The 25,385-nt window shown below is 36.9% G+C and overlaps 1 protein-coding gene across 1 annotated transcript; it reads left to right on the top strand.

Annotated features, from left to right (window-relative positions):
* Positions 1 to 8,685: 8,685 nt before the first annotated feature.
* Positions 8,686 to 22,642, top strand: LOC107309906 (protein-glutamine gamma-glutamyltransferase 5-like). Its single transcript, XM_015855078.3, has 13 exons — positions 8,686 to 8,821; positions 11,297 to 11,476; positions 11,776 to 12,018; positions 12,545 to 12,663; positions 13,042 to 13,170; positions 13,400 to 13,577; positions 14,485 to 14,617; positions 15,569 to 15,672; positions 15,780 to 16,022; positions 17,449 to 17,775; positions 18,763 to 18,920; positions 19,211 to 19,344; positions 20,327 to 22,642. The coding sequence occupies exons 1-13, from the start codon at positions 8,815 to 8,817 to the stop codon at positions 21,996 to 21,998; spliced, it is 3,627 nt and encodes a 1,208-aa protein (XP_015710564.3). The 5' UTR covers positions 8,686 to 8,814; the 3' UTR covers positions 21,999 to 22,642.
* Positions 22,643 to 25,385: the final 2,743 nt, after the last annotated feature.

Raw genomic sequence — 25,385 nt, 5'->3', positions numbered from 1 at the left:
GACAAATATTAGATAGCAAAGACTTAGCACCTCTCTCAGATGTGGCTGGACCTCTTCTTTCTGTGCATGTGGCTTTTATGAAGTGTTTACTGTTGCACACAGCTGAAATAGAATATCTTTGTAATTACAGTTTTGTATGCTAGACATCAAGCAGTTAAAAAAATATATAACTGGTTATTGTTATGGGATTAAACCATGAGCTGTGTTATTAGCTTGCTTGTAGAACTTAATGCAAGCTGTAAGGTGTTTGCAAATCTTGCATAATACTTTGACACATTATTATTCTAATCTTGTGTCATATCTTTTTATAAAATTTTACTGGGCTGTAGTTTAAATTATACTGCTGTGGAGCGTTATCACTTTTAGAGTTTTTTATATCATGAGTTTCAGGCATCTCACCTTTGGAATTTCTTCAAAGTGAGCAGTAGCCTTCTTCAGGGATACGTACAAACCTGCTTCATCATGGTGAGGTTGATGGAATTATGTGTTCCTTTGTGTCTTGAAATGCCTGTGGTCTTTTTCATGCAGTGTGTTGGTTAACAAATGCAAAGCCAGACCTACATTATTGCTTTCAGGAAGAAAAACAAATGCTTGTAAGAAGAATCACTTTAAACTGATGTTTCATCTCCATTCGTACTTAAAAATAAAAATAAAAATAAATAAATAATTTTTTTAAATTGGCCGAAGTATTTATAAAGAAGGAAATATCTTCTCTTATTTTAATTAAACAGTAGTATTATTTCCTACTGCAGTGGCATAGTGATAAAAGCCAGAGAATCTTTCTCATTCTTCTTGTAATTAGCTCTCACTAGCTCACAAATATTAAAAAATGATATGGCTAGAAAAAAGGGAAGCTGGCTAGGATTTTTAGTTCCAGACTCTGTGCTCTTAGGTGTTTATATAAATTATTATGATAGATACGAGGCTAGTTTTGTTATATCGGAAGTCTTTCACTCTCTTTGCTCCTCATGAAAATGGTGGTCTAATTCAGAGATGCTTTTCTCAATCAAAAAAAATTGAGTGGAACATGGATGATTTTTCTTAGGTAGTACCAATGATAAAATATAAGATAAATTAGATTAATTCATTTTCTTCCCCAAAGAACCATGAAGAAATTTAACTTTTGCTTTCTCACCGTTTTCTCTTAGGAAGGAAGAGACTGAGTTTGGAACTGGTGCACAAGGCTGATGACAGACTCTATCCACACCCTTTGCCATTTTCCTTTTAATGATTTTCTCTTTGGATGATCATTAGATGTAAAGGAAAAAATGTTTCCATAAGCATACAAGACATCCAGGCTCATATCCCTAATTACTATTCTCTGGAAAGATGACAGCACATTGCACTGTAATTATAGCTCAGCTGGATGTGTTCTTATGAAAAAAGGACTCATTTTGGATTGTTGTAAAAGATGTTAGCATGGCGTTCTCTAATGCATGGTATGTGAAACCAGCAAAGAATAGACTTGATATTCTTACTGATTTCTAAGGAGAACAAAATTATTTGCAATGGATCTCATGAATATTTATTTTCCTTTTAGAGAAACTAAGAAACTTGATGTTTAAAAAAACAACAGCAACAAAAAAAGAAATAAAAAAAAAAAAAGAAAAGTATATTGAATGAGGGATATTAGACAAAGATACTACTGAAGACAGTTGGTTAGCTGAAAAGACAGCAAATGAAGTCTATAGCTGCTGTAACTTTAACAAACAGAGAATCTACACTTGTATGTAGAAAACTAGCCAAAAGCATTTCTGTGAGTCCTTAGAGTACAGTCCTATTTAGACCAGAAAAACTGGAAGTGCTGCTTGAAGTATGGGCGTGTAGATTTCTCCTTGCTTATTTTAATGATGCAATTAAGTTGTCATTCCACTTTTTTTTTTTTTTTTTTTTTTCCTTTTACTGAGTTATTGAAATATTTTTCACTGTTCTGTTAAAGTGCTCAGATGAAAGCTGTGAGCTGGATTTCTCTCTCTGTAACAGCTGAAATATGGGAAAATTGTGCACTTAGAAATTTATTAAAACAACTATAAAAGTATAAGAAACTAGACTATCTCTCCTAAATGAACAATTCAGTATTACAATTATTGTACTCAGATATGCTAGGTGAAGAAGTTGTGTCAATATAATGGGAAACAGTATTCAGACTCAATCCACAAAGACAGTTCCAGTATCTGAGAGCAGCAGTTACCTTTAGCTTATACCCTGCCTGCCTCTACCTCAACCAACACTTCCAGCTATATGTCCTGCTCCATCACCTTTCATTCTGTATCTTGCTCTGTACCTCTACTCCTGCAAAGAAAGTTCCATGCTTCACTAAAACCTGTTCCTAATCCTCCATCATTGTGAAGGTTCTGGAAGCTCATGCAAATGTCATTAGAGCCACGCCACTGCATGACATTCCAGCTAATGTGTTAGTTTGTACACCAAAACTTTCTGTCCATTAACTCCTGAATAAGTAGAGAAATCACTAGCTGCAAATGATCTGAAACATATTTTTGTCTTTAATCCACTCACTATCCCCAAATAGAAGTCTTTGTAGTATTGGAGCCTACAAAAAAACAGTAGTGTCTCATTGAAGAAAGAGTGTGTGTCTGGATTTAAATGTGCATATATATATGTATATTTAAAGAATAATATAATTTGGGTTTGCATCTCCTATCCATGGGGTCTTCCTTACTCTTTGTAAAAAATATTACCTTCTATCTATACCATATTTGGCAGATGTGGAAGATACACTGTGTATATATTTGAAACCGGACAAAGAATTTTAAGAATTTCTTCCTGTTAATATTAACTCTTGGTTCTTTCACTCTCAGGTGTTTAAAATATAACATAAAAGAACTGCATTTTTTAAACCTCACAATGAATAATTCATGGGAAATCTTAGAAATCCTGAAAAGACCATGTAAGACAGTTACTGAACTCAAGTTGTTAGAGCCAGAATGTCTCATTTCTATTTTTATGATTAGACAGTCCCCAAGTGAAAATGAAAGATCGTTTTATTGTAAATATTTCCTTTCCTTTCCTTTCCTTTCCTTTCCTTTCCTTTCCTTTCCTTTCCTTTCCTTTCCTTTCCTTTCCTTTCCTTTCCTTTCCTTTCCTTTCCTTTCCTTTCCTTTCCTTTCCTTTCCTTTCCTTTCCTTTCCTTTCCTTTCCTTCTTTTTCTTTCTTTCTTTTTCTTTTTTTTTTTTTTCCTTTTCTTTTTTTTTTTTTTTTTTCCCTGTCCTGTGCTTTGGAATCCTGCACTCTGGTTCTTACGTAAAGAAACTTTAAAGGAAAATCTAGGAAAAATCATTACAGGACATAATGCATTTTTATACAGCAAGCAGACTTCATTAAAAGTTGAAGACTTAAATTAAGAAGCAGAATAGGAGCCAGCTTATGTTCTCCATGATAACATAAAGCCTCCCATGGTCTAATTCAGTGAATGTCCCTCTTTGTTTCAGTCTTTGCATTAGCACAGTTCAAACTGAATCTTTTTCCATTTAGCATTGCCTGTCCAGGTAAAAGATCCATATCTCCTTCATTACTTGGCAATTAGACTTGTAGGTAATAATCAGGCCTGTGATTTTTAGGTTTCTCTGTGGGAAAGTTACTGTGCAGTGAATTGGGGGTGGAATTTACAGTACTACTCTCTTATTCCACTTCTGTTTTTAACACTGTTGTGGAAAAAACTCATTTGAAAGTGAGCTTACAGTGTTTAGTGTACCTGAAAAACAACTGAATTATCAATTCCATTTTTAGTTTGTGATTTTTTAAAACAGACGAACTAATTTTTTCTTTCTGTTGCAACATGTTTTGTTTCAGTTTATGCAGATTTCACAGTTTTTTCTATGAAGTTAACCCAGTCACCACTGCTACTGTTATTAAAGTACATGTTAAAAAAAAATCAATTAAAAAAAAAACACACAAAAACAACTGTGGAAGTACTACAGAGTGAAGGTTAAGCAGAGAAATCAGGTCTCTGGTATGACTCAGCCTAGTATTTTAGCTTGGCTCTGTTTTAAATATGATGACACAATGTCTTAAACATAAATGATGTTGTTTCTTCCTCCTATTAAGTGCACCTTCTAATTGCTTGACCTTTCCATGTTCTGCATGTACTCAACATTGTAAATGTGTGCACTACAAAACAACATTGTGGATACTGGGCAAAAACATCCTATCAAATGAAGCAAAGCAAGTGGCTCACAATCAACATAAGCCCAGGATAAGGCTAAGATGGAAGAGAGCAAACATCTCCAACACAGTGAAAGGCAAGTCATAGTATCATTAAGGCTGGAAAAGACTGCAGTGATCATCTAGTCCATCTGTCCATTCATCACTTGTCGCCCACTGAACAATGTCACTCAGCACATCTACATGTTTCTTGAACATTTCCAGGGATGATGACTCCACCACTGTTCCAGGCAGCCTCTTCCAGAGCCTCATCGCTCTTTCTGAGATTTTCCCTAAACCCAGACTGAACCTTCGCTGTCACAAACTTGAGGCTACTCCCTCTCGTCTTATCACCTTTACCTGGTGGAAGAGTCCAACACCCACCTCACCACAACCTCCTTTAAGATTGTTGTGGAGGACAATAACATCTCCCCTGTCCCTTCTTTTCTTCAGTCTGATAATTTCCCATTCCCCCAGCTGCTCCTCGTAGGACTTGTTTTCCAGACTCTTCACAGCTTAATTGCCCTTCTTTGGACATGCTCCAGGTCCTCAGTGTCTTTCTTGCAGTGAGGAACTCCTGTGAACCAGCTCAGCTGAGAGCTGCCTTGAAGAAGTTCTTGGTTTCTCCGTATGAAGACTGGCAGTTTTGTTATTTCAGAAACCACCTATAATTATTTAATGCTACTAATTTCCTCCAGCATTTCAAAAAACAAAGCTGCTCTGTGCATCTTAAAACACATCGGCTTCTTGTCTAGGTTTTCATTTGAAGTATTTCTTACTCCTAATTCACCTATAAATAGAGTGTTGTAATACTTGTTCACATTCAACAGAGTAGCAGCCAGTGCTTTCAGTTCTTTAATGAAAGGGACACTCATCACAAATTGATACACGATTTTTAAGAAACTTGTGGGTGTTTGCTGTTATAGAGTCCACGTTCTTGACAGATTATTGCCCTTAAAATATGAAGTTTCTAAAGATCAGAATATGGTTTCCTAACAAGTTTTTACTTATTTTAGGGTTGCGTTATGGCATCCAATTGTTTTCATCCCTGTTCCCTTTCTAAAATATTCCTGAAGCCCTGGCAGCAAAAACTGATGCCTGTTAATTACTTCGTCAAATATTCCTACTTGGCAGGTAACATTTTCTCCATCACTTATTTCTGAAAAAGTGTAAGTTTATTAACAAGGTGAACTCCATTATTAATTAGGTGGACATCTTATAAATAAGGTAATCAAATACAATTATAAGGCTAGTGTAGTAGAGTGAACTTTAGGGCCGTGTACTGTCATGTCCCTTGGCTGAGCAGCTAAAATATCTTTTAACCATTGCAGTTGCCCCAGTATCCCACTGGATGACACTTTCAACAAAACACTTTAATCACAGCTCGCGTGTATTCTGATTCTTCCCTTTATCCCCCATTCAGCTGTCATTTTGTATTCCTTTTTCTTGAAAGGGTGTCTCAGATATTCAGTTGCTGTGACTTCACTCTTGTGTTCAACTATATTAATGGTGCTGTGAAACTGCATCAGTACTGTTCACAGGTGATCCTTCTGTGATTGCAATGCCCTCTTCTTCAATTCTTGCCGTTTCCTAGTGGCATAATTGACAATTGAAAGTAATGAAGATTCCTGAGCCATAGCTGGCACACCACTTGACTTTTTCAATGCTCAGCATGTCATTCTACCATAATACATGTCATACATTTTTGAAACTATTATGAAAGACAAGTGCAGTCCATTCTATGTTAAGTAGCAGTTACTCTGTGTATTAAGAAATCCTCTCAAAACCATAAATGTTTAGATACTTGAACAGAGCCTAGATGTTTAAAGAAATGTAATAGCTACTTCCTGAAATTAAGCTGTTTAGACTAAAATCTCATTAATGTTCTACTAATCTGTGGAATTTCCAGACTTGCATCAAACCTACCAGCTTCTTTGTGCATTTCAGGAGGCTGTTGGATATATGATAAAAAACTCTAGTGATGTGGAAAGAACAGCTTGCATGAAGGGAAAAACATAGAAGCAAAGAGAAAAAGCGTACTGTCCTGGGACTAATGGACTGTTGGCATTAGCTTGGTGCTCCTCGCTGCTGGGCAGGGAGGGAAGCTGTTTAGAAGGAGACTCAGCTCCCTGAGAAGTCAGCAATTATGGCACATCAGCTATTTAGAGAGACCATAAGATGGGTGGCAAAACCTTTCTGTAATGCATATCACTATTTCCTGTTAGTGTTCAGTCTCCCACAACCCTTTCTTTAGGTCTGTGGCCCTGTTGCCTCGATGATCTCGCTCCAACTAATTTGATGCAGGGCTTGGAAGGCAAGAGGGATAAGAATAGGCTGAGCACCTAGATAGCAAGTATGGTATGATTTTCTACCTTGTTAAAGATTCTTACTCTAGGCACTTGGGACTCAAGCATGAGTGAGAGGACCAACCAGTTTGATAGCTGTGAGCTGGCAGTAGCAATTGAATGCCTTTGCAAGTACAGATAGGCAGGAGACTGGGCATCTGGGAGACTGATATTGGGCTGGGTATCCGTACAGAGATTTTTCAGAGACAGATAGGCACCAAAGCAACTTCAAGGATCCAAGCAAGCATACTTACTACAGTTAGTGACTCATGTCCATACAGAAAGTGTTCAGCTTCTGATTCAGTCTTTTATTATTTTAAACTCTTAATTAAATCTCTTTGAACCTACAGGTGCAACAACTTAGTGAAGCTTATTTGTTTTCTTTTATTTGTCACAGGCTTTCATTTACCAAAAATTTTAGACAGGCGATTGAACTACTAGAGGTATTTGAGGGGATTTTAATATATTTATGGAAACTGTAACCAGCTTTGGACATTTTCTGTTTACAGGCCTGAGAGTATCTTTTTTTTTTCATCCAAATAGATGCATCAAGATCAGTTTTTCTGGTAAATAGACCATAGTACAGTTATACATTTTAAAGTAGATCCTCAATGAAGAAATGGGACAAAAATTCCTATTTTACTGGTTGATTTAAAATTGATTGTGCCTTTACATCTATATTATTTTCTAATATAACTAAATAATTTATTTTGGAATAGTGTTGTTGATGTTGTTGTTGTTGTTGTTTTGTCAAATGAAAAATATTAAGAAAAAATATATTTGGTATCACTATAACAGTTTTGAGATATATACTTTTTCGTGATTAATGAAAGAAATATTAAGCATTCGTAAACATTTTTATAGCTGCCAGTGAAATAGCCAAGCACTTGCACATTTCAAATATGAGGGCATTGACTATTATATTCACTTACTAATGAATCAGTCGTAACAATTACAACCACTCCTGTCCAGAACAACTGCTGGTTCACAGATTCTTTGCTATATTTTCTATGAAATTATTTCACCATACATGAGCTTAAGTTATGCTTACTAAGTTGTTTTGCAGAAAGTTAGGCTGTTTCATTGTATGATTTCTCAAGGAACTGACTAGAATCCAGGCAGTTATCCAAATCACCTTTTCCTATCAGTTAATTTTTCATGTTTGTTGTTGTTGTTGTTGTTTTGTGTGTGTGTGTTTTTAAATCCAAATTAGCCTAACTTCATCTGGAGGGATTGTAGTGGTATCTCATGGATTTAATCTTCTGTGTGAAAGGCATAAGAAGGATAAGAGACAATTGTTACAAATGCTCATTCTTATTTTAGTAGAGGAAATTTGAATCCATCTCTCCTGTTTGCAAGTGATGATGATCACTGAGTAAGCAGAAAGAACAGTCATGTAGTTGTTTTATATTCTTGTATTTAATATGTCTGGGATGTAAATGAAACAATTTACTTTGTATCAAAATATGTAAATGTTTTCTGTTCACAGGAAATCTTGGAAAACCTCAAATGCTTTTCAGAACTTTTGGGGAAGGAAGGACTAAAAGAACAAACGGAGAAACTGTCTGTGTGCTTTTACATAAATGTGCACAAAGTATAAATAAATCCTGTAACTTTTAGATTAAGCTTTAATATCCATTTCAAAAACATTTAATGCAGCTCCTCTTTTTCTTTTACAGTTTGCTGGAAAAGTCTGCAACCGTTTATTATACTGTGATCTCCACTTGGAGGTAGTATACCCAGACTTTCTGGAAGCTGAGATTTTTGCTTATATTATAATAAAAATGTCCACTAGAACTTTAATGAAGAGAGTTTAAATTCAGCTTGAGTCCAATATTCTTTTCTGTTTTCCTTTGGTTGTCTGATGGTGCCTAGCCACTAGGTGCTGAGACTAATGGTAACTGTGAATGGCTAAAAATAATGACTTGTGCTGAAATGTGTTTAGAATCACCCTTGCCTTGAAATATTTTTGAGACACCCTGAGTTGTGAGATGTTGAGAGTTCCACACTACAGGTGAGGTACAAAGATCTCTCCTTCCCTTCAGCCACAGGACTCTCCCTAACAATGCTGGAAGTGAAAATGAATCATTTATGAGCATCAGTAGACAGATGGGTGGGGCCTCTTTGTAAACTGGTATTTTGTTGATGCAATATGTGTGACAGCCTTTTAGTTGTGAATATAAATGTTACTGAGAGGAAATTAGGTTGGTTCGCAGAAGAGATCAGACAGACTTTGCAGTGCTTCTTGCTGAGGAGCAGGTACCTCTGTCACTGCTGAGCTTCAGATACCAGTACATGTAGAAGGAAAATGGAAGGTGAGTGCTTCAAAACTTTGCTATCACTTGATTCAGGACTGAGAATAGAAATAATTAGTCAGGTGTAGATATAGAATAAAAAGTGTACCTACTGCTATATGGAATCAAGCCAAGAAAATACTTCTATGGTTTAGACTTCTTTATTTATTTGTGAACTTAGAAAGAAAAGAGCAACTGCTGGGAAAGAAAAAAAAAAGGGGGGGGAGTGGGGGGAACAAACAAACAAAAAAAACAACAAACCTAAGACAAAAGTTTTCTTAGGACAAACCAAAGAAAAAAGTTATGGAGAAAAACTAGACAAACAGCCATCTCTGAGGATGAAAAAGAGTATATTTTACTTCCAACATAAAATACAAAGTTCTAGTTTCTACTACTCTTGTTCTAGGATCAACTGTTTCACCAAGTTTACCTGAGAGAACTGGGTAACTGGTATTAAGCATAGGGTTTCTATCACAGAACTAAAACCCATGCAAGATGTGAAATTGATTAGCCTCTATTATTTTCTCTGAGCTGACTTTGCTGAGGAAGGCTCCTTTGTGATCCATTTGTGATAATTAACTCTGATAAGTAACCTGTGGGATGACTTTAGACAACATCCTTGGGAAACATGTAATATCTCAACTCCCTGATGTTCCAGTTTAGCTGGATTCATGAGTCAATGAAATGTAGTTGTCTTGTTCTATAAAATTCTCCAGAAGATGGGTGAGGATCTACTAGGTTTTTTCAGTCAGCATTCATGACCACAGGAATTTGTCATGTGTGCTGTAAGCACTTCTTTTCTGTTCAACCAGAACACTTAGCTAATGAGACAACTCTCATTAAGATTCAAGATTTGCAGTGATTCTGTTACTCCTTCTTGTTCAGCAGGTATGATGCACTCATGCGCTGTAATGATGCAATGTGCTTCCCTGTGGGAGTTTTTTTGTGGTTGTTTGGGATTTTTTGGAGGTTTTTGTTTGTTTGTTTTTCCCATTTGTTTGTTTTTCCCAGTTGTTTTGGATAGCATGCGTGCTTTCACTTTGGTAATGCCTATGTCACTTTCTCTCTTATCTTTGCTGAAGAGCTAAGTGGCCAATTCAGTATCAAGAGTCAGTGGTAAATGAAATATTTAATGATTTTGTTTCAAGGAAAAAAATCATTATTTTTTTCTTCCCCAGACCTTCATTCCGCACTTCATTTCTATTATAATTTACTTATGGATGTGATGCTGAGAAATCCAACTGAATTGTGTTAGAAGTACCCATGTCCCCTGGGCTTGGCTTTAACTCTTCTTGTACATGAATGCAACCTTGATTCCATGTGGGAAAAATGAGTTTCCCTTCCATAACAACAGTCTGTTCAAATCAGTGCCAGTTTGTCTAGAGAAGTTAGTTTGGTTGCTCTGCAAGTTCAGCAGACCAACCTTTACCTTTCAGAATTAAAATAGTATCCAAGTCTTTGTAGTTCAGTGAGTTCTATTTCCAAAACTGCTGAGAATTTTTGGCTCTCCTTGTCTCCAATTAGGCTGAAGCATTTTTGAAAATAACATATTCTATGTAAATAAGGAAAAATGAATGTTGTCACCCATCCTTCTGGCGCCATAATTACCCCTAGGAAATGATAGATATCCAGACAGGACGCCTGAGGTGGGCGATATGAGATATTTGTCAAGGCAGTCATAGCATTTGAGATAGGCTGTCAGCAATTTTTAAAGACCAGAATTTGTGAATATCTCCTTCTCCATTAATTTGCTCAAAGGTGTCTCAATTTGGGTAATAAAATGAGTGTATCCAAACTTTTTATGATTCAGAGAAATACAGATAGATACATATATATATGTATGCCCGTTCGATACTAATTGAAACTTGGGGGTGATGTTTATTCATATTTTTCATAATTGATTTGGAGTGCCATTTAAGCTTTCAAACACACATATTTCTGATTTTCATTTATTCAATTTACTTTATTATTTTATTACTTGTATAAATGCCAACTCTCAACTGATGGCATGCAAAAAATGTTTGCTGTTTAGCTGTGGTTGAAATATAACAATTTTAGAAGGCAGGATATTGTCATTTAGGGAGACTATTCCAATACAAACCCAATCTTTTGAGTAGAGATACAAAAAGTGTCCTTTGACATTAGTTATTTATAAAGCACAGAGGTGCTACAGAAAAGACGCAAAACTTGTAGCACAGCTTTATAAATCAAAGCATTATACAAGTTTCTACCTGCAAGCAATGGAAATGGTGAACTTCTAAGGATACCTTTATTAATGTGTATCTCATTATATAGTTTTGCAGTGTTGTTGAAATTTGAACAATCCCTTCACTGATTTTTTTTTATTTTTTTTTATTTTTTTTTTATCAAAGCTATTATCTCTTTCATGTTTATCTCCTGTTTTACACAGTCTTGACCTCATCCTGTGATGAGGTCATCACCAGATTACCTTACTTGTCAGTTTTTTTCCTTTATGTTTCTTTATCCACCTTGCAGTCATTGAACTTGGAGATGTTGACCTGAACTGTCCTTCCAACTGCCAAATTCATAACACCCACTTCTTCGGAACTGACAGGCAGATAATAAGGAGAGGGCAAGCCTTCAATTTCTATGCAAGTTTCCATAATCGGGAATGGGATGACTCCATGGATCAGGCTACTTTCACCGTGGAGACAGGTAGTCGCTTCCAAAGTCTCTGTAGGTTTTCTCAGTCATTTTCTGCTAAGTAATATTTACCATAGTCTTCAGTGATAAATACTATCTGCTCATTCATCTTCTATATGAGCAGCCTACTGTCCTCTAGCTTAGGCTGTGCTTCTGCAGTGTAAAGTTTTCTCACTCTACATGAAAGTGACAAGTGATAAAGTAATCCACTCTTGGGAGTTTTGCATTGCAAATGATTGCTAAACAAATTACTTGTCTTTTACATGTGCTTTGTTTACCCTGATTGAACCTGCTTTTATTTTCCTGACAAGGCCTCAGACCCTGCGAGTCAAATGAGACAAAATGTACCTTCCTAATGGGTAGATGTTTAGATCAAACCTGCTGGAGTGCTTCCTACAAAACTCATCAGCCAAAATGCATCAACATCAGTGTGTTTCCTCCCTCCAATGCCTGCATTGGCCGTTACATTCTCAACATGCAAATCACTTCTTGTGGTCACACATACCAGCGATGTCTTGGAGATTTTTACGTCCTTTTTAACCCTTGGTGTGCAGGTGAGATATCCTGTGATACTGAGGTAGTTTGGTTGTGCTATGTAAAAATGTGGAAAATATGACTTGCTTAAATATTGAATAAGGGATAGAGTCACAGAAAGCATAGGAAACAGAAAGCATTTTACTTTGCTGTTTTGTTGTTTTGTTTTTTGTGGGTTGTGTTTTTTTTTTTTGTTTTTTTTTTTTTCTCTCCTGAATATTCAAAGTTCTCAAGCCAGTGTTTTGATTTAGCTTTTTAGTGGCAACAGAGATGTAGTATAATTTTGTTTACTCCATTTTACAATAGCTTGGCAGAAAAAGAGGCAATGTGTACAAACTAAAACATAGGAAGTTCCTGCATGAAACACCCTTTTACTGTGCAGGTTACTGAAGTATTGACTTAGGTTGCCCAGAGAGGTTGTAAAGTTTCCCTCCCTAGAGATATTCAAAAGCCGTCTGGATATGGTTTTAGGTAACCAGCTCTACCTGTCCCTTCTTAAGAGCTAAAAAAGAACATATTGTCCGATAACTCATGTATCTTTTCCAGATGACCCTGTATATCTGGACAATCAGGCCCAAAGAGAAGAATATATTCTCAACGAACATGGCATACTGTATGAAGGAGTTCATAAGCATATTACCTCTAGACCGTGGCACTTTGGACAGGTACATTTTTAAGATCTGTTCAGAAGCAGCCATCCATATAAGTACAAATGAAGTATTATCTATATTTTTTTCAGGTATGTATGCTAAACTGTGTTGTTAGGATGAGTCCAGAATATACAAAAGTGGAACGAAACTTGTAAGAATGTTGCTGTAGCCAAAACACCTGCAAAATTGTGCACATGAATGAAAAATTATTCCATTAGTTAAAAATAAGCAAAAATAATATGATTTTAAAAAGAGATTATATTTGAAATTCCTTCAAATATTTGATTTTAGAAGATTACACTGGAGAGGAGAAAACAAATACTACAGTGCTGACCAGAAATATACCTTTTCAGTGTTGGAATACCATATCTGTCTTAACTTCTCTTCTGGCAGTTTGAAGACGGCATTCTGGACATATGCTTGAAGATTTTAGACATGGGTGCAAGTTATCATCATGGTTCTGATCGAGACCAATGTTGGCGCAATGATCCTGTGCATGTCAGCATGGTGGTAAACCACATGGTAAGAGCTAGTGGTACAAGACCTCTGAATAGATATGATCACACTGCTTTTTTTTTTTAATAGATAAATTGCACTATAATCTACCACAGTAAGGAAAATCCTCTTATTGTGCCTTGACACACAGGAAAAATTAACTTATTACATTGATCTTCGATATTTCTGTGAGATGCTTAGAGTGTGAAGAGATGGACCAGTATTTGAAAAGACTGCTTTTCTTTTCTCTCTCTAGATAAGCAGCCATACCACTAACAGTATCATGAAGATTCCAGAAAATAATGATTACCTGAAGGGAACAAAACCATTTTCCTGGAATGGAAGCATTCCTATTCTTCAGCAGTGGTACAATGGTAGATGCAGACCTGTCAGATATGGATACTGTGGGTCTCTTGCTTCAGTAATGTGCACAGGTATTTTTCAGCCTGCTTTTACCTATCTATCCAAAATAGGAGAAAGAAAACTGGGTTCAGAATATTCTGATCCTAAAAACTACTGCAAGCACATTACTCATAAGTGTTTTACTAGAAATGGAGTATTTTATCTTCCTTTGACATGGAATGGGTGCCTTCATAGCTTTTATTATCAATCTGCTGCTTTCCTATAAACTTTGAAGATCAAAAAAAGCGATACTGTATTTTTGGACCCTTATGCAAAGTAACTCACTACTGCATCTTTTATTAAAACATGGAGCAAATACAGCTTCATGGAAGCAAAAATTTATCCTTTGAAAAGGTTTGAGGGATGACTAAAAACACAAATTATGAACAAGGATAAGACCTCTAGCACTGCCTCCTAGAAAACATAAAAGCAGTAAGCTACAGTCTTCTTATGCTACTAAGCAGAAGGTAACAGTGATATATGATAAAGATTAAAAATATATATATATATTTAAACATGACACTATCTGCTTACTGAACCTGTTTCTACAATGAAGAAAACTATGATTATGCTCTACAGACAAATCTTTAAACAATACACTCAGTTTGCCAGAGGAAATTTTTAACTGGTGTTTTATTAATGCAGGATCTCAAATTATTTCTGAATTTAAAGCAGTCTGCTATGTTGTTGTTGTTGTTTGTTTGTTTGTTTGTTTTTGGTTTTGTTTCTTTATATGGAAAGGTAAGAAGCCAATTCATCCTCGTAAGCTCCTTTTCAAATTACTTTTTAGTTTTGATAACAGAATCACTACATCTCAAATATTACCTCCTATACATTGTGTTTTTATGATGGCAAAGTAGAATATAGGAAAATAATTTATAAAATAAGTAAAGGTCATTACTATTTATAATGACTTATGAAGAATATTTTTCCATACAGTGATGAGATGTTTGGGAATTCCAAGCCGGGTTGTCACAAACTTCTGTTTTCCATGCTCAAATGAGAATCCCCTTGGTATCAATGAGATTTTTGACTGTACAGGAAAAAACCTCTGTGGCAAGGACAAACTATGGTAAGGAAGAAATAAATAATAAGCTCCTTGGGTTATGTAAAAAACTAAATGATAGAAAGACTAGTGTAAATCTAGCAGATGAGTATCTATTTCTTTGATATGGCATAGCTGATCATTTCCTATGAATGCATTTCAAAGGCATACAATTACTGAAGAGGCACACTTTTGAGAACTGATGACACCTGCTTATACTTTCAGTTTCAGTTTGAACTTGTTTCAGTTGAAACAAGAAGCCATTTCTCTTAGTAGATGTAAAAATGTGAAGTAGATCATGAACTGGAAATTGTTATCATTAGTCACAATCACTTAGTTGAGATCTAAATTGTCTTTCTGAGGTTTCTTACTGTGGACTGCTTAATTCTTGTTAATGTTTCGATTCATGTTTGTGTAACTATGACATTATCACTCAACACAACAGAATTTCTTTTCACCCTTGGCCTGCATGTTCATAGTTTAACTGCACTAGAATTTTGCTTGCATCTAAGTTTCACCTACAAGAACTTTCAATGGGTTTTATATTTTTGACCTTTCATGTGTGAAAAAGATAAGATCAAAAATAAATGCCAAAGCAGTTAGGATCCCATTTTTAGCAGTTGAATCTTAAGGATTTGTTCTTTGTTAATCTATTAAAAAGTCTAGGACAGCATGTGTTTTTTCTCTAAAGAATCAGAAAGGAAACAATAGGAAAATAGACTATTTAAACAAAAGAAAAAATAAAAGAAAAAAAGGAAAATGACTATAAAAAGATCTGCAGGTTCTTGATACTGATTTTCATTCTAACGTATATAAAGAACAACAAATAACTCCTGTCATCTGATGTTATTAATAGTGTTAAGGTAGTACTATTAATTTGCTTAAAAGATTCTCTCTGATATGGTTTCCCTCTGTAGAAAAGCACTGAAAATAATGACCCCAGAGATGTTTTTAATTTTATGTTCCCACATTCTACAGGCGGTACCACTGCTGGAATGAATCTTGGATGGCTCGTAGAGATCTAAATCAGTGCTGTGGTGACTGGCAGTGTCTGGATCCAACACCTTTGGAAACAGGCAGAGGTAACTGAAAGTTTGCTATAATTTTTAGCTTTTCATCAGCTTATATTTCTGAGTTTCTGTAGAAATCAAGTTACATCCTGTTATAATATTTTTATTTGCTGGCTTAGGCTCAGCTTGCAGTGGTCCTACTTGGGTTCGAAGCATCAGAGAAGGAGACCTAGACTTGGACTACGATGGTCATTACATGTTTTCTCGTCTGAACTCAAACTATGCTGGATGGCTTTCTCAAAACAATGCCAAAAAAACAAAAGTTTTCTGTGACACTTGGCCATGTGGACAACAACTAATCACGAAGAGTGTTGGCAGTGAGCAATTTGAAGATATCACTGGGAATTACAAGTATGAGCTAGGTATGAAGAAAGGTCATTAATGGGGTTAGAGGATATTTATAATGCTAATCAAATTTACCAGTGTAATTTGTAATGTATTAAAATGAATAGAACTATCTAAAACTATTTATTTATTAACTTACTGAAAGATGTCTTTCTCTTTATATGAGATCTAAGCATATTTAGATTAATAAAACAGAACAAATGGCAGTTGCTTCCATTTAATCCCATTGCTCTTGTGCATATGCTTTGGTCTCACCTGTATTCTAGTTTTGAATATCACTGGATTTTAGATAATCTAAAAGACTTGAATTCTTTTAAAACTGGGATTAACTTATTCCTTGCTGTCTATTGCACTATCTCTATCAGGAATTTTGCAGATACTAAATTCACATATTATAATGGTATTCTACTATTATTACGTTTGGTCCACTTATTACCAACTTTCATTTTTCAATTGTAGGAAAGAGTTCAACCAGCAAAATTGCTGACAGGAATATAGAGCAGATATAATTGTAACAGCACAATTTTTCTTTTACAAGAAAGGAACAAGAAACCACATTTGATAACGTCTTTATTGGAATGTTGTATTTCATGTTTTGAGAGAGCTGGTAGCATTTCATACTTACTATAGAATTTACAAAGAGATAACCTTTGAATTTTGCACTCTGCATTTTGAGATTTATATTGCCATTTTGAAATTTAGTAAAGGAAAATACATTTTATGATTTTTTTCTGAAGTATTTATGTTGGCCATTCCAAGAGTAATGCCTTCTATTTAATTCCATGGAAACTACAACAGATACAAAGTGCTGTTTGAGAGAACTACAAAACACTGCTTTTCAACATACTCACCACCATTAGCTATGCATTTTCACCATTCATGAACAAGACCCTGCATGCCACACTTGTAAAACCATGCACGGCTGTCTGGAATGTGGCTGTAATTTTACGATGCTATCACAACTGTTGAAACATGCCCCACTACCTCACTGTGCACATACCCACTGTTTGGTCTCCTCAAAGACTGAATGTCAATGGGTGCCATTTTTCTTCCATGAAGAATTCAATGACACAGCTTTGCTTCTTACACACTTCCATGTCAGACATCATTTTGTCAGACTGCCCCTCAGATGCCATTTTCACGTGGCAACAAAACAGGATATTAATGAGAAGGTTCAACTTCTACTGCCATTCCACAACATCCACCTCTGACATTGTGAGCTAACATCATATAACAGGAGGCATTACTTTTGGAGGCCTTCAATACTTCCATAAATTCAGACTCATGTATTTTGTGTTTTCATTTTCTGTTGCTTTTTTTTTTTTTTTTTCTGTGCTAGACCACCACATGTTTCAAGAAACAGAAGGAATAAATTTAATTATATTTATTATTTAGGCAGATATGACTTTCAGTAGACTCATTATCATATATTTCCATCAACAGGTTCTGTGAAAAGCAAAGAAGCCTATTACCGAGCTTACAGAAGAATTCACCCAGGGTACTGCAATGCTTCCAACTGTCATATAGACAGAGAACTATCATCTCTGAAAAACCCATTTTTGAGTGACAGTGGTATTAACATGAGGCTAAAGATGGCTAACTGCCCAATGTATGGTGAAGATGTCCAACTGCACTGGCTGCTTGAAAATTTGCGTAGTGAACCCAAAAACCTGAAGTTTAATTTGTCTGCACAAATCGTAACATACAATGGTTGCCCAATGGATCAGTTCTGGAAAGATAGTGTGACCATTGCATTAGGTCCAAGGGAAGGTAAGAAGGTGGATTTGTCTACTGTTCTGTCCTCTCTTCTTTTTAGGAGACAGATAGCTTCTTTTGAGGGTTAGTGGGGACTTCTTAACACTGGTGAGAAATGAATTTAATATGATGTTAAATATTGACAGCCAAATTATATTGAGCAATCAATTATGAATCACTACTACATATAGAGTAACAGGCTAGTTGTAGTCTTTGCCTAATTTCTCAAGGTTTGAAGATACTGATGACCACTTAAAAATGTTTTAAGTTCCAATCTAGATTATATAATCAACACAAAAATGAAGTTGTTGTGTTTATAATAGGTTTATCATAAACAGGGACTTGGATCTTGATGATCTTATTTGAGGCCCACTCCAAACCAAGGCATTCTATGACTTTATGACTCTAAAAGCAAGTGATTTCCTTTGGCCAGAAGATATTAGCCAGAGTAAAGCATGTAATTTGAGCACTAAATTGATTATTTCCAGACACATCAGATGGTGGGGAGTGCAAAGTTATGTCACAGCTTGTACAGTTGTTTCAACAGCTATCTCTTCTTTTTCACAATTAAGAAAGACCCCTTTAGTTAAGTCACTTATCACTTATCACTGTAAGAAGTTTTGTTCTTGATATTTATATTCTCCTTAATCAACCTCTAATTTGTCTATATTCCAATTACTGCTTTAAGAATTACACTGGAATTAAAGTTCCAAAATTTAAATAAATAAACATTTCCTTATAACTGCACTAGTATAGTATCAGTAATTAAAAAGAGTGCAGCTATATGTTGACAGAAGCAAGGCATCATCCTAAGCCAAGAAAATTTGTCTGACTTCAAAAATGTTGCAACAACTTAGTTTTAATTAAACTACTGTCATTGCTACTTAAACTTTATGAGAAAGTACAAATATTAGACAAATTAGTAATAATAATAATAATAATAATAATAATAATAATAATAATAATAATAATAATAATAACAACAACAATATTTTTCTGCAGTGAAAAAAATTCCACTGTGTGTATCGTATAGTCAATATGGACCTTACCTCAGTGATCACAACATTATGAAAGTGGTTGCTGTCTCAGATCCAGAGTGTGGAGAAGTTCTGATGGTGAGCAGGGATGTTGTGATCAACAGGCCACCTGTTATTGTTAAGGTAAATAGCTTTAATTGTGAGTTTTGTGATCTAAGGAACATATAGGGATTTTTATTGTCCACTTCCTAGGTATAATGAAGACAATTTTGGAACTTTCCTGGTTCTTTTGTTTTTTAGCAGGATCACAGTGATTTTATATTAACCTAGAGTGATGTCTAGAGAAAGAAGGGGAATAATCTCTGCTTTTCCTCTCATTTATTTAGCTTAATACTTTTTTTTTTTTTTTTTTTTTTTTTTTGGATTTATATATGTATATATATTAAATATATATTTTTTTTCCTTTGAACTAGCTATTGAGCCAGCCCAGGCTGAAAGTACCATGTACAGCAGAGATCTCCTTCTGCAATCCTCTCCAGGAAGATATGAAGAACTGCATAATGACTTTAGAAGGCTGCGGTTTATTCAAAGAACCAATGACCATTGAGTAAGATCATAAGTTATTTAAACTGGGGTTACATTAAGAGTTGACTGAAGTCTAATATGTCAGAAGATTTTGCAGGAAGATGACAGTTCTTACATTTTTAGTGTGTAGGACCTGAACATGACTATATGTTCCTTACTACTTTGAGACTCCTTTAGAAAGCTCACTGATCTTGAAATGAGTGGATTATTTAGAGCTAGTAATATATACTTCTGCTTCATTTTAAATACGATTTAATCTCTGCAAGATAAAAATTTCTGTCCAGAGGAGAATGTGCTGTTTTCTTCATAAGAAATTTCAGCTATGTACCCCAGCCCTTATAATGCCACTGAGTTTACAAAGAACTCCACTAAATATTCATGAACTCATATCACATACGTAAACAATTAGAAAAAGACAGTGAAAAATAGTAATGTGCATTCTAAGCTCACAGCATGTTAATCACAGGAAACTGCAAATTTCCAGTGTGCTCCAGCATCCTAGGAAGAGGAGCTGTTCATTAATATGCAATTCTCTTCTTCATGTCAAGGACAACTGACAGAAGTATGACTAGTTTCAAGGGGAAGCAATTAGGAATTCTTCTCACTGAATGATAATGAATTCAATGCCACAAAGCTCCCTGATCCAGCTTAGGTGACTGGAAAAGGGAAGGAGCAAATGCATCTTTGAGGTAGAAGGGTACTACGTTTTTGAAGAATTTATGAAACTATACATATTCACAGAGAGTATCATGAATGGGCTTACAGCTCCAGACATGACTATGGGTATTTTCCATGGGTAGAAGTAACCGATCCCATTCTGAGACTGAAGGAAGGAAAGGACTGAAGGAAATGGCTACTGCTCTATTCAGGGTGATTTTGGGGGAGCAAGGCAAGAATAGAAAACTGGCCATAGCAAATCAAAGCTAACAATGTGAGGTTATCTTTAAGCGCTTCATGTCTCTGAGCTTCCTAAGACCCTAATTCTTTCCCTCCCGTTGGTGCAGTTTGGGAACGCTCGCTTCCAATCAGCAGGCACGGACCATCGTGGAGTTCACACCATACAGGCTGGGCAGCCACCGGCTCCTAGCCAACCTTGGATGCCACAAGTTTGCCTATTGCAAAGGATGTGCCAAGGCTGAAGTGTGTAACCATGTGGGCCAGAATGGCTCCCTTCCTGTGAACCAGAACGGATCACTGCCAGTCTGTGAGAATGGATCCCAGCCCGTTAATAGCTCTGGGGTAGCCCCTGCAGGGGACCCTGGGCTCAACTCCACATGTGAATACATATGTATCCCTGTGTGCAACCCAAACTGCAACCCTGGGGGACCACCTGTGTTCGACTTCGTGTACCTTCCTGCAGGCCATCCCTTATGCAACTCCATCGGCAATCCAGGCTTCAACCCAAACTTCAACGCTATGTTTGACCCTGGGTGTGATCCTGGCTTCCGCGTTATATGCGAGACCGTGCCTCCTGCTACATGCACCCAGATGCCTCCAACCGTGTACAGCTCCATGCCTGTAACAACATCCAACCCTGCAGGCCCCCCTATGCCTCAAGTGGTGTTTGAGACAGGGTCTGCTCCTACGCACCAGCCTGGAGGTGGAGGGGGGCCCATGCCTTATTCTGTCTCTGTTCCAGCAAACAATGCGGTGAGTGCACTGTTGACCCACTTCATGGCTGGCTCTAGTCCTACCACAGCAACCCAGGGGATTCCCACCCATCTGCCATCACACCCTGTGTGCTCGCCAGTCGCCCATGCTGTCAGCAGTTCCATGCCACCACCAGCAGCCATCTCAGTGCCTGCAGCCTCCCTCTCTCACATTGTTTGTGGCTCCACACCCTCTCCCGTCGCCCAGCCTCTCTGCGGCTCGGTGGTCACCTTACCGCCCCAGCCCCTGAGCACCCCAGTAGCCCATGCTGTGTGCTCCCCAGCCCCTTGCCCTGCAGCTTCCCCATTGCCCCGTGCTGCACGTAGCTCTACGCCTGCAGGGCTGCATCTGGCAGGCTCCCCAGCCCCCCGCCCTGTGGGACCCCCAGCAGCCCACTCCCTGTGCTCCCCAGCCTCCCGTCCTGTGGGACCCCCAGCAGCCCACTCACTATGCTCCCCAGCCTCCATCTCAGTGGGAGCTACAGGAGTCCAATCTGCGAGCTCACCTGCCCCTTGCCCTGAAGACTCATCAGCCACCTGCTACACGTCCCCCCCAACTCCTCAGCCTCTGGCAGCTGCCACTGCCCGCTCCCTCTGCAACCCTGCCTCTCACTCTGTCTCCCGGGTCGTTTGCACCCCAGGATCTCGCTCTGTCTGTGGCCCTCAATGGGGGCCTTCCTGTAACACCACCACCACCACCACCACCCGCTCAGGCTCCCTGTCTGTGTGGCCTCCAACTTCCCGCTCAACATGGAACCTTGCAGGGCGCTCAGGCTACATCCCCTTCTCCCGTGGCTCCTACAACACACTCTCAGGCCCTCCTTATAGCTCCTTGTCTCGCTCCTTCAACACCTTGTCTCGCTCAGCCTACAACACCCTGCCCCGCTCTACCTCTCCCTCTGCCTATGCCACCCTGCCACGCTCAAGCTCGCACCCAACTGGCAGTGCTCTGACCCGCTCCGGGGCCCGCACCCCTTGGAACCCCAACAGGAGCACTCTCTCCTACTTTAAACGCAAATACCTGTAATTGTGAGTAACCTGCTGGGGAAGAACCAAAGCGAGTGAACTATGGCCTGCATGCAGGTCGTTTGACAAAAGGTCAGAAATAGGATGATGGAGAGATGCCTACATAGTTCTGAATATTTATCCACATGGTTGAGATGCATTGGAAAGCAGGCTGCTAACCAACAGCCAAGAGGTGCATTTGATGCAATGTCCATTTGCTTTGAGATATGGTCCGGTGGAACCAACAAATGAATGTGCTCTCCCCTGGTACCCTAGTGACAACGGTAGCACGGTGCAGGTAATTGGACTAGATTGCTCAGTCAGGCTCTTTTATAAATGATCTGCTTTCACTCTCTCTCTTCTTGATTTCCTGCACTGTGTATTTCTCAGATCTCCCTTGCCTACAGCCCACTTAGCAAATCTGTCTCCCTGCATAAGATGCACTTTCCCTAGGGTTCTGCTGTCACAGTGATGGTTGCAGAGCCACCTGCCCAACACCCCTTGGCTCACCAGCCCTCATATTATCTTGCTTCAGGTCAGTTCTGCATGCACTCGTGCACTCAAACTTCCTTAGTTTTGAGGTAATGAGAACTGTGAAGGTACTACAACAACTAAATTATTGCAAATATATGAAAGTGTTCACAAAAAAAAAAAAAAAAAAAAGGTAAATACAATAGATCTGGTATTACCATTACCATTCTAGATATTTTATCAGGAAGAAAATCCAAAAGCTCAGTGAATGTTTAATACCAATTTATTGGCTTTCACAGCTGTTTTTTGTACAGCATATCCCAATTTTTTCTTATAAATTGTATGCATTTAAGCTCATGGGAAATGCTCTAATTTCAACCCTGTGCTTTCACGAATCAATACACCTGGGGAAATTTTGTTGATAGACCAAAATTAGAGAAGGAGGTATCCTTTCATTCCAACACCCAACCCTCCCAAGTGAAAATTAAATGAAATGTATTACATCTTCATTGGTTAACTGGTATGATCTCAAAGCTAACTTTCTCCCACTTTTTCTAGAATCAAAATAACATCCCATCATAAAAGAACTGTCCACAAATTTTACCTTTCATGTGTCTGTTCTTCACAAGAGCTTTGGGTTTGCTGAAACATCTCCCATCCCTCCATTGTTTTCCTCTAATACTCCATTATTTTTAGTAGCAAGTTTTAGTGGGGTTTTGGGGTAAAATAATTTTGCCACTTGCAGAATTTTCAGTAATGTAGCAATAGTATCTCAGTAGTATCACTGTAGTTCACACACCTATGCTTTGTGATGAGCTTGAGCAACCTTCTGGGAATTTTTGAAAACGTGGTGTCAGATGCTAGCTATGAATGTACAAGCTGTGTCAATTACTTAATCATTCTGAGTATGGTAGAATGTCTGTCTTTGCCTGGAAACTGTAGTGTAGTGATCACAGTCCTGTGACTACTTGTTTTTTATGCAATTTCAGTAATTTCTATTGGGTACTTGCTGACGATACATTTGCCTGACAATAAAAATAGAAATTTAGAAAGAAAAAAATATGTATATGTCATTGTCTTCTTGGTGTTTGGTTGCTTTTTGTTTCGCTGTTGTTTTCTTGTCATATCTCTTCAGACTTGAGGGAAAATTTCTCCAGATATACTTCAGTGTGTAATCATCTTCCCATTCTATGTTCTTTTTCTTCATGTCAGGTCTGAAATCAAGGCTGCAAAATAGGTTCTAGAGTTAAATTAAATTCTTATTTTACCTGAAATACTCATTCTGGTATTTTGAAAGAGGAAAAAAAAAAAAAAATAAAATAAAAAAATAAAAAAAAATGCCATCTTCAATAAAGCTTTCAGCTCTTAGATGCTGCATGATTTTTCCCCTTACTTTCATGATCTGCAGAACTTGTCATCCAGAGTGTCAAACTGAACAAAACAAGGTGGAAGAATTTGGCTTTTCATGCTAATAGTAATTCATAATGACATCATTATGGAATACCATTTCACGTTTGCTTTCCTAGTCATGTTTCAATGATCTTTAAGGTCTTTTCCAAAATGAGCAACTCTATGATCCTATGATTCTTATTTTTCTCATTTATAAGAAGGAGAATGAATCCACATGCCGGGAATTCCAAAGGTTTTTTCCCAACTTTTCATTGTTACTGGAGTTTTCAATGTTTATAAAATTTACTTTTGGCTACAAATTCCAAACCACCTTGTTTTGGAAAACATAGCAAATACATTATAACTAGAGCCACAGAAGGTAATTGAAGTCCTTCGAAGTTCAAAATGATTGTAATATTTTATCTACAGTGTGTTAGTAATATGCTTTAGTCTGCTAAGAAAGTCAGTTTCACTGCTTCATTCTATTCAGGGAAAGAACAAAACAAACAAACAAAATATACCAAAAACTAAATTAACAGTCTTCTGCAATGCAGTGTGGTAGATAAAGCTCTAGTGAATAGGAAGCATGATAGCTATCAACCTCAGATATTGAATACAGTAGGAATAGTTTTCAAATATTCAGGAGAATATTTCTAATTTTAAACTTAACTCAGACATGTTTTATTTAAATACTTTAGCAAAATTTATTCACTTGTTTTTAGGCCAGTGTAGTTGAAAAAACATGATACTTCCTGAACATTACTGTAGTTGCCCCATCTATCTTTTAAGAGTACTGGAATTTATTTTTGTGTGAAATTGAAGTAGGGTTGTAAACCTAGAGTTTGATAATTTTCAGTTTTCAATCCTAACAGTTCATTAGACTTTTACAAATCTTTTTCTTCTTCTTCTTATTATTATTATTATTTTTAGATGAGAAAGTTTTAAGATTTAGCTGCAAGTTAACTGTTTCAAACTTTAAATGCTTAACGCTTATGCCTTTTTTGACATTTGCTGGCGACAAATCCTAAAATGTCTGAGTGAAATGTGATTTATTTTTATATATTCCATTACTTGCAAGAAAAATATTGAAATTTATAACCCAATGAACCAATTTCCTACTGAGCATTATTTATAGACATAAATCAAATTTGATATATTGTATCAGACAAAAAGATTAAATTAGGGAAACACTATATTCATTTTGCTTAGTGCTAAAAGCAAGCTAAATCTTTTAGAATATATATGCCACAAAGCGTATAAAAATATACAAGTGAAACATGCTGACAAGGAAAAGATATGAGAATATTCAAAATGCAAAAGAAAGTGAAGTTTTTAAATTTTCTTTTTGTTAAGCAGCAAAATCATGTCATCTGCTGTACATTTCCATTATGTTTGAATTTCCAAAGCTCTTTATTTTTATATTGCATATAGAGAAATGTTTTCATAAGGGAAAGTTTATCAATCTTTAAAGTTTTTCCCTTATAATATGAGGGAATCCTATCAAAATACTTCACAGGCATTCTTTGCTTCTTTTGATGTCTCAGATGGG

This window comes from Coturnix japonica, chromosome 2, assembly GCF_054131305.1.
Source record: "Coturnix japonica strain WE chromosome 2, WE-NBRP24, whole genome shotgun sequence".
NCBI classification, from domain to species: Eukaryota; Metazoa; Chordata; class Aves; order Galliformes; family Phasianidae; genus Coturnix; species Coturnix japonica.
Note: the sequence above shows the minus strand (reverse complement) of the source record. Positions and strands in the feature narration are given on the sequence as shown.